At 46.7% G+C, this 11,695-nt stretch overlaps 1 protein-coding gene across 1 annotated transcript in view; it reads right to left on the reverse strand.

The window, feature by feature from the left end:
- Nucleotides 1–11,337, reverse strand: part of MAP2K1 (mitogen-activated protein kinase kinase 1) — a 79,405-nt gene extending 68,068 nt beyond the window's left edge. The window contains exon 1 of the mRNA XM_047074911.1: nt 10,837–11,337. Within this exon, the coding sequence (XP_046930867.1) occupies nt 10,837–10,916 (80 nt within the window). The 5' untranslated portion in view covers nt 10,917–11,337. The remainder of the gene's footprint in view (nt 1–10,836) is intronic.
- Nucleotides 11,338–11,695: the final 358 nt, after the last annotated feature.

An 11,695-nucleotide genomic window follows, 5' to 3' on the forward strand; every position in this document is an offset into this window, starting at 1 on the left:
CCCATTTCAAAAATACGGCCCCACTAGCATCTAAAATAAAGCAGACTGACCTTCAAAGGAGCCCTTTAGTGCCTATTAAACTATCAAAAAATCACTAAATTTAACAAAACAACAGCAACAAAAAAACCTTCTTGAGGTTTAAGAAAACAGTTGAAATATAATTGGTTGCATCTTTTTTTGGAACATATTCTCTAAACACGTAACAGCGGTAACATGGTTCGTCACCTCTGATTTGGTGTGTAAATTAATCTAAAAGCAGAATAAATTGGTTCAAAACACAAGACCATCAGTACCTAATAAAAATCTGGAAGCCACCTAAGTAATCAATAAAAGTATCATTTATAAAGCCAGACCCAATCAAATTCTACCCTTCGGCCAAAAAATGACAAGCAGGAGAATTATGTCTATGTGTAAAACCGAGGGGGGTGGAGAGGACACATCCACTGATCACAACCATGTAAATAATCGAATAACCAAAAAGTTACACTAGACAACTTAATGTCTGTAGTTCCCTTCTTCAAAAGGTGTTTTTACATTCAAAAATTTTTTTAAAGTTCTGCTAAAACAGGCAAATATTCAAAAAAAAAGGAGGGTTGGGGGGGGAAGAGGCCACACTACCCTTGTCCACTTTTTCTTAACCCCTGTGTAACCTCTTCTTAACCTGACTCCCCTGCTGACATCAAAGCAGGATGCCCCTGGGAGCTACAATGAGAAATTCGAGGCAGGATCAACATTTTCCACAGTCTGCCCTGCACCAGGATCCAGAGAATGAACACCTGCTATTTCAAAACAAAACACCATTCATCCTCGGAGGAGTTAACTTAGCAAACAGGTACAAGAGCCTCCAAACGAATGGCTCTCCTGGGATTTCAGGTAACAGAACCAGGACACAGGACATGAAGTGAAGACACAAGAGGCGGTAAGACAATAACATGATGTTCCAAAACTAGCAGCTTCTGGAAGGAAACAGCATAGACAAAATTGGGACCTTAAGCTTTCTTTTCAGGCTCAACCTTACTTTCTGCCCAGCCTGTGGGTTCCCTGGGTTTGTTTTCTCAACATGTCAGAAACATTCACCACGGCTTAACCTGTGCTTCCTGGGGAGGCTGCGGAAATACTACCAACTCATACATACAAAGGAAAGCTAGCAAGAAGGTTTTTTGTTGTTGTTGATTTCTTTGTTTAAACATTATTTTGGTTTTGTCCAATCTACCAATGATTTGCTGTATCACCAGTGTTACAGACCCAGGGGTCTAAAAAGGTATGGTCCCTAATCAAGTTGAGGGAAAAGAGACATAGAAAAAACAATTAGTGAATAAGAAAACATTATGTTTTAAAATGATATTGCATTTAACGCAATGTTTATTACACAATATAGACCAGAAGTACAAAAGAGGAAAGAGAAAATGTGAATTAACATTAAAAAGGGCATTAAGACTCAGGATGAATTTTGTTCTTTGGGTACTTTTATTTATTAGGAATTTTTCCAAACATACAGAAAGATGGAAAGAATAAAGGGAAACTCATAAACTAACCAACTAACCAACTGAGAACATTTTGCCTCATTTGCCTCCTCTACTATGTGTGCATGTGTATTTTTTTTCCTGAACCCTTTTTTTTTTAATGTTTATTTATTTATTTTTGAGAGAGACAGAGAGCACAAGTGAGGGAGGGGCAGAAAAAGAGAGAGAGAGAAAGAGATACAGAATCCAAAGCAGGCTCCAGGCTCTGAGCTGTCAACCCAGAGCCCTACGCAAGGCTCAAACCCATGAATCGTGAGATCATGACCTGAGCTGACATCAGACGCTTAACTGACTGATCCACTCAGGCACCCCTTTCCTGAATCATTTCAAGTAAGTTTCATGCATCACCTATGAATAACAACTTTCTCCTACATAATCATAATATACCTAAAAAATTAATAATTCTCTATTCAAATTTCCCAGATTGTCCCAAGAATACATGTTATAGCTATTTCACTTTTGAATCAGTATCCACCCAAGGTTCATGCATTACATTTGGTTAGCATGTCCCCTTAAGTCTGTTATTCTAAAACCACACCACTCCCCTCCTCCCTGACTTTTACCTGTGACGCTGACTTTCTAAAGAAACTGGGTCAGTTGTCACAGAGAATGTTCCACATCCTGGATTTGTCTGATTGTTTCCTCCTGGTGTCATTTAACTTGTTCCTCTGTCCCTGCATTTACTGTAAACAGGAAGTTGGGTCTCAGGCTTGATTAGATACAGGTTTGGCTCAGATTTAAAAAAAATTTTTTTAATGTTTATTTTTGAGAGACAGAGACAGAGCACAAATGGGGGAGGGGCAGCGAGAAAGGGAGACACAGAATCCGGAGCAGGCTCTAGGCTCTCAGCCATCAGCACAGGGCCCGATGCAGGACTTGAACCCACAAACTGCGAGATCATGACCTGAGCCAAAGTTGGATGTTCAACCGACTGGGCCACCCAGGCGCCCTGTGGTTTGGCTTAGATTTTAAGACAGGCAGCATATAAAATGTCCAAATCAACATGATTTATCAACATTTGTAATCTGGTATTAAGAGCAAAAGAGAACAGCTTTTTGAGGAGGAAGAAATCAAAGTGGCATCATTAACAACACTTCCCCTTTGAACAGCATGCGAAGTGCTTTCACATACGTTATTTCAAATGATGCTCACCTGCTCTCCTTCCCTCACAGGTTTGTTATATTATCATCCTCGCTTTACTAATAAGGAAAATGGAAGCTCACAGAAGTTAAATGACATGGCCGAGATCAACAATTAAGAAGTGATATAACTAAGTCTCGAAGCCAAGTCCTAAAGTAGCATGGAGTTACTCAGAAAACACTACATGGGAGATGAGATTTATGCCAGGTCTTGAAAGATGGGCAGGATTCATTCATTCCAGACAGTCTGCTATATGCCAGGGAAATAGCAGTACACAAGAAAGTCACGGTCCCTGCCCTCACAGAAGCTAAAGCGTGGTGACACATAGAAAAAAATAAAATAAAATAAAATCATGTAGGAAAGCGGAGGAAGGCATTCCAGACAAAGGAAACCATGCGAGGAAGAACAGACAGAGGTAGGAAGCAGTATGCTGGAGCAAAGGGAGGCCAGTAAAGGGGTCAGTGTGGATCACAACAGGTGAAACTGGGAAAGAGAAAAATCAAACCAGATGGGTAAGGCAAGGCCAACAGCTACTCTACTAAAGTATCCTCTGCCTTTCTTGCAAAGATGCAGACGTGAAAGTAGAATATTCTTTTTTTAATAGATTTTTTTAATTTTACTTATTTTTGAGAGAGAGACAGAGTACAAGCAGGGGAGGGATAGAGAGAGAGGGAGACATGAATCTGAAGCAGCAGGCTCCAAGCTCCGAGCTGTCGGCACAGAAACCGACGCGGAGCTCGAACCCACAGACCATGAGATCACGACCTGAGCCGAAGTCAGACATCTAACTGACTGAGGCACCCAGGTGCCCCGAAAGTAGAATATTCTAAATGTTCATGACCAAACAAGGGCCCCACATATCTCCTGGCCATGGGTGAAGTCATCTTTATGAATCTTTTTGCCCTTTCTGTATCTGCTGCAACGACAGCAGAGGGCGTTCTTCCCAAGAACACAGGCTTTGGCTGGCCTTACTCTTCACCTGAAGTTCTCAAACGACAGCACCAGTTATCAGTTACTGCGGCCTAAGAGCGGTAGACACATCCAAGTTCACAACTACAAAATGAGTCCCAGAAAAGGCCCTAAGAGACCCCCGAAAAGCACATCAGCCTGTCTTCGCCCCACCCTGAAGGGCCTTCACATTCTAACGGACGTGTGTCCCTTCCAAACCTGGCAGAAGTGCTGATGCCATGAGTTATGCCCTGAATGCAACAATAAGTAATAATTAAGTACGTCTGAGTGTTTTAGAGTTACGGTGAAACAGTTCAAAGGCCAAAATCTGTGGATGCCACCAAGGCCAAGCAATGCAGCCTCCTGTTTGCTCAGCACCTCATGGCCTTCAAAGCACTATTACACGTGCGACCTTGTGTAATCTTCACGACACTCCCTCAAGGGAGGTAGGCATGCTCTGTGTCATCACCAGGTCGCTACTGAACATCGGACGACGTTCTCCTCACTGAGCAAGGAACACAGCCAAGCCCCCACCTTCGTGAAGCTTACGTATTAGCGAGGCAGGGGAGCGCAAAAACACTTGACACACAGTGTGATGTTAGTCGTAAGTGCTCTGAAGAAAAACCGGGCAACATAAAGGGGTAGAGAAGGACAGGGAGTGCTGTATTATAGACAGAGCGATCACGGATGACCTCTGTGAAGAGACATTTGTACAGAGATCTGAAGGAAATGAGAAGAAGCGTCCAGTGCACATTTTGGGGAGAAGAGCATTCCAGGTTAGATGGAATGGCAAATGCAAAAGCTCTGACCTGAGACTATGCCCAACCCGCTGTGGGACAGTACAGAGAACAGTGGGCTGGAGCTGAGGGGGCAGTGGAAGAAAACCAAGGACCTGACTGGGTGGGGCCTTTGTAGGCCATTAAGGTAAAGATTCTGTAAGCCATTATCATCTCCACTGGACAGGTAAGGAAACTAAAAGTCAGGGAGTACAGGAGCACCGGGGTGACTTGGTTAGTTAAGAGTCCATCTCTTGATTTCGGCTCAGGTCATGATCCCACAGTTCGGTTCGTGAGTTTGAGTCCCTCATCTGGCTCTGTGCTAAGCCTGCTTGGGATTCTCTCCTCTCTCTGCCCCTCCCCTACACGTGCTCGCACACTCTCTCTCTCTCAAAATAAATAAATAGACTTAAAAAAAAAAAGTCACTGGGAATGCAAGCTGGTGCAGCCACTCTGGAAAACACTATGGAGGTTCCTCAAAAAATTAAAATAGAACTACCCTATAACCCAAGAATTGCACTATTAGTTATTTATCCAAGGAATACAGGTGTGCTGTTTCAAAGGGACATATGCACCCCCATGTTTATAGAAGTACTATCTACAATAGCCAAAGTATGGAAAGAGCCCAAATGTCCATCGATGGATGAATGCATAAAGAAGATGTGGTATATATACACAATGGAGTATTACTCGGCAATCAAAAAGAATGAAATCTTGCCATTTGCAACTACGTGGATGGAATTGGAGGGTATTATGCTAAATGAAGTTAGTCAGAGAGGGACAAAAATCATATGACTTCACTCATATGAGGGCTTTGAGAGACAAAACAGATGAACATAAGGGAAGGGAAACAATAATATAAAAACAGGGAGGGGGACAAAACAGAAGAGACTCGTAAATATGGAGAACAAACCGAACATTACGGGAAGGGTTGTGGGAGGGGGGATGGGATAAATGAGGGGCACTAAGGAATCTACTCCTGAAATCACTGTTGTACTATATTCTAACTAATTTGGATGTAAGTTTAAAAAAATTAAAAAATAAAAAATAAAAAAAAGTCGGGAAGTACAAAGGACTAGTGTGAAATCAAGGTTTGCGTGAAAATGTGAGGTTTGGGGGAAATGCCCTGTGCCGCGATTTCTTCTCGGGGCTCAGTGTTCTCGTCATGAATGAAAAGTGTTCTTTAAGAAACAAAGAAAGAGATTAAGGATGTGCCTCATCATGGAAGGAGACCCAACGTACCCCGAGCAATGCCATTTCTGAGTACATTCCACAGGGAAACTCTCACGAGAGTCCAAAAGGAGACATGCACAAGGATGGTCGTGACCGCGCTATTTGATGCAGCCGGAGGTTGGAAACAAAGTTGTCTAAATCTAGAGGAATCAACAGAGGAGGCCAGTGTGGCCATGTGACTTGCTTTGGCCAAGGAAATGGAAGAAGTGACATGTGTCACTTCTGGACAAAAACTTTAGGAGACAACGTGGTTTACAAAATGCCCTACTCATGTGAGCATATTTCAGAGATGGTGCCTCCATAAGCCTGGATCCCTAATGGAAGCCAGTGAACAGAGACTCCCACTGACCTGCAAGTGTGTTAAACTGTAAGATTTTTTGGTTGTATGTTAGCTCAGCATAACCTAATCTATCCCAACTGAGGCACATTTACAGCACAATAGTAATTTTTATAAAATCTGAATATACTTAGAGTATACAACATGATGATTTGATACACATAGACAAACGATGATTACAGTGAAGCTAATTAACAAATATATTCCTTATACAGTTACCATTTTTTGTGTGCAGGACAGCACTTGAAATCTACTATCCTAGCAAATTTCCGGTATTCAATACAGTATTATTAACTGTAGTCACCATGTTGTACACTAGATCTTTAGACTTATTCATACTACGTTAACTGCAACTTTTCTTCCCCCCCCCTTTTTTTTTTTGAGAGAGAGAGAGAAAGAGTGTGAGTACACGAGCCAAGGAAAGACAGAGACAATCTCTAACGTGAGGCTCCATCCCAAGACCCTGGGCTCATGACCCCAGCCCAAATCAAGAGTCAAGTCGGATGCTCAACTGACAGCCACCCAGGCGCCCTTAACTGCAATGTTGTACCCTCTGACCAACACCCCCACCTCCCCATCCCTGATCTCTCTGCTCTGCTTCTATTTTTTTTTTAGATCCCACACGTAAGTGAGATCATGCAGTAATTTTTTTTTCTGTGTCTGGCTTATTTAAATTTTTTTTTTTTACATTTATTTATTTTTTGAGAGACACAGAAAGACAGAGCACAAGTTGGGGAGGGGCAGAGAGAGAGGGAGACACAGAATCCGAAGCAGGCTCCAGGCTCCGAGCTGTCAGTACAGAGCCAGACACGGGGCTCGAACTCACAAACCGTGAGATCATGACCTGAGCCGAAGTCGGATGCCCAGCCGACTGAGCCACCCAGGTGCCCCGGCTTACTTCATTTAATATAACATCTTCCAGGTACATCCACGTTGTCACAAATTGTAGGATCTCCTTTTTTTAAGGCTGAATAACAATACAGTCACATTCAGCACTCTACGCACAGAAACACACAAAACAACGCCATCTACCTCCCAAAGGTACACATACCCAACAAAACATGGAACTATAAGACCATGCATTCAATACCGGAGAGTGGGTGAGTGGGTGCCTGTGAAAGAAAAGGAAATGGAGAGGGGGAAATGACCGCAAAGGGGAAGACAAAAGAAAAAACGGAAAAATATAAAAAGGTTTGCTAAATACATTGTACAAATATTAGAAATTTAAGTCACCCACTGATTTACTCAAACATTTTGGCACTTCATATGTGCCAGCTACCGTATTCCATGTGCTACTTACAGAGCAATGAATCAGAAAAAGGCTGCCCTAACCTTATAGTTTACGGTGTACAGAAGAGAGAGATCTTTCAAACATCCTAGTAAAAAAAAGTTAGAGACAGTGAACAAATGTCATTTAAAGAAAAAAAAAAAATCAGGTGATGGGCACTAGCGGGCTCAGTCAGTGGAGTATGCAACTCTTATTCTCGAGGTCCGGCGTGAGTTCGAGGCCCACACTGGGCATGGAGGCTACTTAAAAAAAAAAAAAAGGAGAGGGGCGCCTGGGTGGCGCAGTTGGTTAAGCGTCCGACTTCAGCCAGGTCACGATCTCGCGGTCTGTGAGTTCGAGCCCCACGTCGGGCTCTGGGCTGATGGCTCAGAGCCTGGAGCCTGTTTCCGATTCTGTGTCTCCCTCTCTCTCTGCCCCTCCCCCGTTCATGCTCTGTCTCTCTCTGTCCCAAAAATAAACGTTGAAAAAAATAAAAAAATAAAGGAGAAGGAGAAAGAAAAGAAAAAAAAGACAGGCACTCTTTTAAGTGCCCTGTCTTAAAAAAAAAAAATCTGGCAAAATATGGGAAAGTGACCTCCTTTAGAGATTAGGTGGTCTGTGAACACCTCTGAGGAAATGACACTGAGGCAGAGATGATGATTGCTTCCTTCCTAGCATGGGCAGAGGAAGAGATGATTCATTCTAGGCAAAGGGAGCAGCATGTGCAAGGGCCTGGAGGGAACACAGACCATCCCAAGGAGGAAGTGAAAGAAGACTAGCAGAATGGAAGAAAGGAGCGGCAGGAAATGTGGTCGAAGAGATGGGGGTGGGGGGCCCCAGTGGGCAAATCACTTGGTCTCACAGCCCGATAGGAGTCTGGATTTCATTCTAACTGCAATGGAACCAGGAAACCATTTTGAACGGGAATAATATGATCTTATTTCCAATTTATTTCATGCTAACACTTAGCTCCCTTGCAATATGCTCAGACATTTCTGCAAAACTCGCAAAAGAGGTATTTGTGCCCTCTTTTTCTTCAAGGACCCCCACAACTTGCATAAACTTCAAGTCCCATGTAACCCAGCTCTGTCTGAATGCTTTAAGTGCTAAGTTAGAGGTAAAGCCCAAAGTGCCAAGCAACCACAGAGGAGAAGCAACCTTGCTAGTTACCAAGAGATCCTTAATGTCACTGGACAGGACCACGTTCCAAACTGTGCCCCAGTCTAATCACAGAAATCACGAGAACAGCAGCCTTGCTTGAGAAATACTCTTAAAGGTGAAAGCTGAAGGTGCGTACAGCTTTCCTCCCATTCGTGCCAGGAAGTGTAGGGCAACAGTCCCTGTTTGTCTCAGGCAGCCTACACAGAGATGCCTCCTATTGTAACACAGCAATGAGTCATGGAGGTACATGCAGATGGTACAAAAACCTAAGCGATCGCTGGGAGAGTCCTTTATCCAGAAGCAAAGGCACCTTAACATACATACCCACCACCACAAACGGAAATTACCTTCTAGTTTCCTTCAGCTTTCTCAACATTACCCAGTAAGGAAGACACCAGCAGCAGCTAACATTTATGGAAGGTTTACTATGTATTATTAGCTCCCTGGATCTTCACAAAGACCATAGGTGGGTTCTATCAATTAGCTCCATTTTCTGCAAGTGAGAAAACTAAAACTAAGCCTTCGGGAGACCGAGAGACCAGCCCCAGGTCACAAAACCGCAGAATAACAGGGCCGAGGCTTCAACCTTAGCCTGACTCCAGAGTCCAACCTCTTAACCGCTGCTGAGAATCTCCCAGTCCCACCAAATTTTTCTGCCACCAACTCCAGGGTAGTTTATTCTTTTCCTCCTTGTATTTTCTTTTAATGAGATTCCTCTGCTTGGCAAAAATACAGTTGTGGTGTCACAATTAACAACAGAATGACAACAGGTACTTCCACTCAGTACCCACCTCCAAATCAAATGGGAGCAGGATGGTCAGGCCACAACATTCAACCAGCCACTGTGGTCAAAACTTGCCCTGCCCTGTGCTGGGGCACTTTCAGTTTGTTTTAAGGGGATAAAATCCTGTGCAGTAAGTCTGAATAAATGCCTACAAAGAATCTGACCTCTACAAGTCAATATTATGCAAAATAGACACTTCAGGTTTTTTTGTTTTTTTTTTTGTTTTTGAGAAAGCACAGCGGGGGAGGGGCATACGTGGAGGCGGGAGGGGCGGGGGCAGGGAGAGAGAGAGGGAGACAGAATATCTTAAGCAGGCTCCATGCTCAGTGGGGAGCCCAGGGCGGGGCTCCATCCCATGACCCTGGGATCATGACCTAAGCTAAAATCAAGAGTAGGATGCTTAACCGACTAAGCCACCCAGGCGCCCCAACATTACAGTACTGTACTGAAGGGGGTCTGCTGGGAGCAGGTCTGAGGAACCTGGCTCAGTTCACATGACAGGTCCACCACTGGCCTTGTGATCATGAAAGAGATGGACAGAGCCACGAACCCAGAAGGTCCCCAGGCTATTAAAATCTAAAGAGAGAAAGGAAGGTTATAGAAATCACCAAAGGGCAGAAGGTTCAGGCCTACTCCGCCATTTCATCAGCTAGCTTCCATGCATCTCCAGTGTGCAAATAAAAGATTAAGAACCAAATATTTTCTGGTTAATTCTCCAGCTAGTCCGATCTCTCTCCCTCAGTCTTGTCCCTCACTCAGGACGCAACACGAGTTGTGGCAATTCAGAAACACCCAATGGCACAACCTCATCATTGTTAAATGAGATAAAGCGCTGGCTTGCGAGCATACTGGAAGCCGCAGGATGGAGCACCTTGTGTATGGTTTTCCTGGCTTTGAGTGTTCCTGTCTCAGGTCAGGAGTTTAGGGCTCATGGTAAAGTACGGAAAGCTAGAAGAGACACTAGTGCGGAGCATTTCTGAATGAATGAATGAGTGAATGAATGAATGAATGAAGCAGTTGAAGAAGAAGAAAGCAGCACCCTTGGAGACAAAATAGTTTCCAGGAAGAAGGCCAAGGACCCGCAGCCCCTGCAGTCGGCCAGGGGAAAGCCACGGGGATATTGGTGTACCCACGCCCCTGCTAGCCAGCGAGCAGCCGCAACGAGGCACTCCAGGCCCACAGGTGTCACGTACAAAGGTGAGGACACTGCTCACCAGTCCCAACTCCACACTTCATACCCTAAGCCGGCCTCAAAGACACAGAAGCGATCTTAATTCTTTCCAGGACATCTGCTCCCTTCTCCCCTGTACAGACTAGGATCTGGGGAAAACAGCCGGGGAGGGGTGGGAGGGCAGGCAGTTTTCATCTTGGGGGGGGGGGGGTGGAGGAGAGAAAGTGAATGGCCAGGGACCAAGGATGACTGCAAGGGTCGACAGAGGAGGAAAATCGGGACACCTTGGGTCCACCGACTGGTCTGAGTCAGGAGCACAATCTCTGCTTAGTCACCGATACCTCGGCAGCCAGGAGTTCCGCGCCCCTGCCAGCCCGAGACGTACGTGACGAACCCGAGCTGAGCCCCGCGCGCCGCGCACACCCGACTCGGCTCCTATACCCCAGCAGGGGCCTCCGCAGCCAGGCCCGGCGCTCGCCGCCCACCCCAGACTTACTCCGCCGAGCTGGTCCCGTTAACCGCGGAGCCGTCGGGGGCCGGGTTCAGCTGGATGGGCGTCGGCTTCTTCTTGGGCATTCTGGACCCGGGAAGGCGCTTCTAACTCCGAGGGGAGGGCGGCCCCTCTCTTGCTTCCTCCCTCTGAGCTGCCCCACGCCCGCCGCGCAGGGCCAAGTCGGGGCCACGGGCCCGGGGGCAGCCTTCGGGGGGCGCGCCCCGCGTGGTCCCTTCAGCGCCGAGGGGCCGCAGGCGGTCTCGAGGGACCCCCGCCCCACTCGCCCGGGGCTCGGCTTGGCGCTCAAGGAATCGAAGGGCTTCCCAGGCGGCGCAGCTCGGCAGCGCGGGATTCCCTCCCTCTTTTCCTCAGTCAACCGGTCCCTAGGGTTCGATAGACACCGCCACAGCCCTGCTCCAGCTTCAGCCTGGAAAGTACAGCCGCCACCGGCGCCCTCCCCGCCGCTCCGCGCAGCCGTCCCAGGGAGGGAATGGAGGGCGGAGGAGGGGCGGGGAAGGGGGAAGCCTCGCCCCTCCACCCGGACTGCTGCGTTTCCCACACACCCACTCGGCTCCGCCCCTATTGCCGCGCCGACAGCCAATGGAAGCACGCCTCGGCGGCAGATGACGCGGAAATACGTCACGGGGGCGCGGCGCGCTGCCCTGGGGGCGGAGTCCGGCTCTGGCTCCACAGCGCCCTCTGCTGCCCCGCGGCACTTAGGTAGAACCACCGGGAAAGGAGGTCGTGGGTCCCGGCTCCTGCAGCTAACAGCCAGGTGGGCTTCACCAGGCCCTGTTCGAGGCGGTCTCCTCGACTGGAGCGCCCCCTGGGGCCGGGTCACATTGAAGGAGGTGAAATAATA

Source organism: Lynx rufus, unplaced genomic scaffold (assembly GCF_022079265.1).
Source record: "Lynx rufus isolate CCGP_SWC_20201006 ecotype Redwood Valley unplaced genomic scaffold, mLynRuf1.p SCAF_13, whole genome shotgun sequence".
NCBI lineage: Eukaryota > Metazoa > Chordata > Mammalia > Carnivora > Felidae > Lynx > Lynx rufus.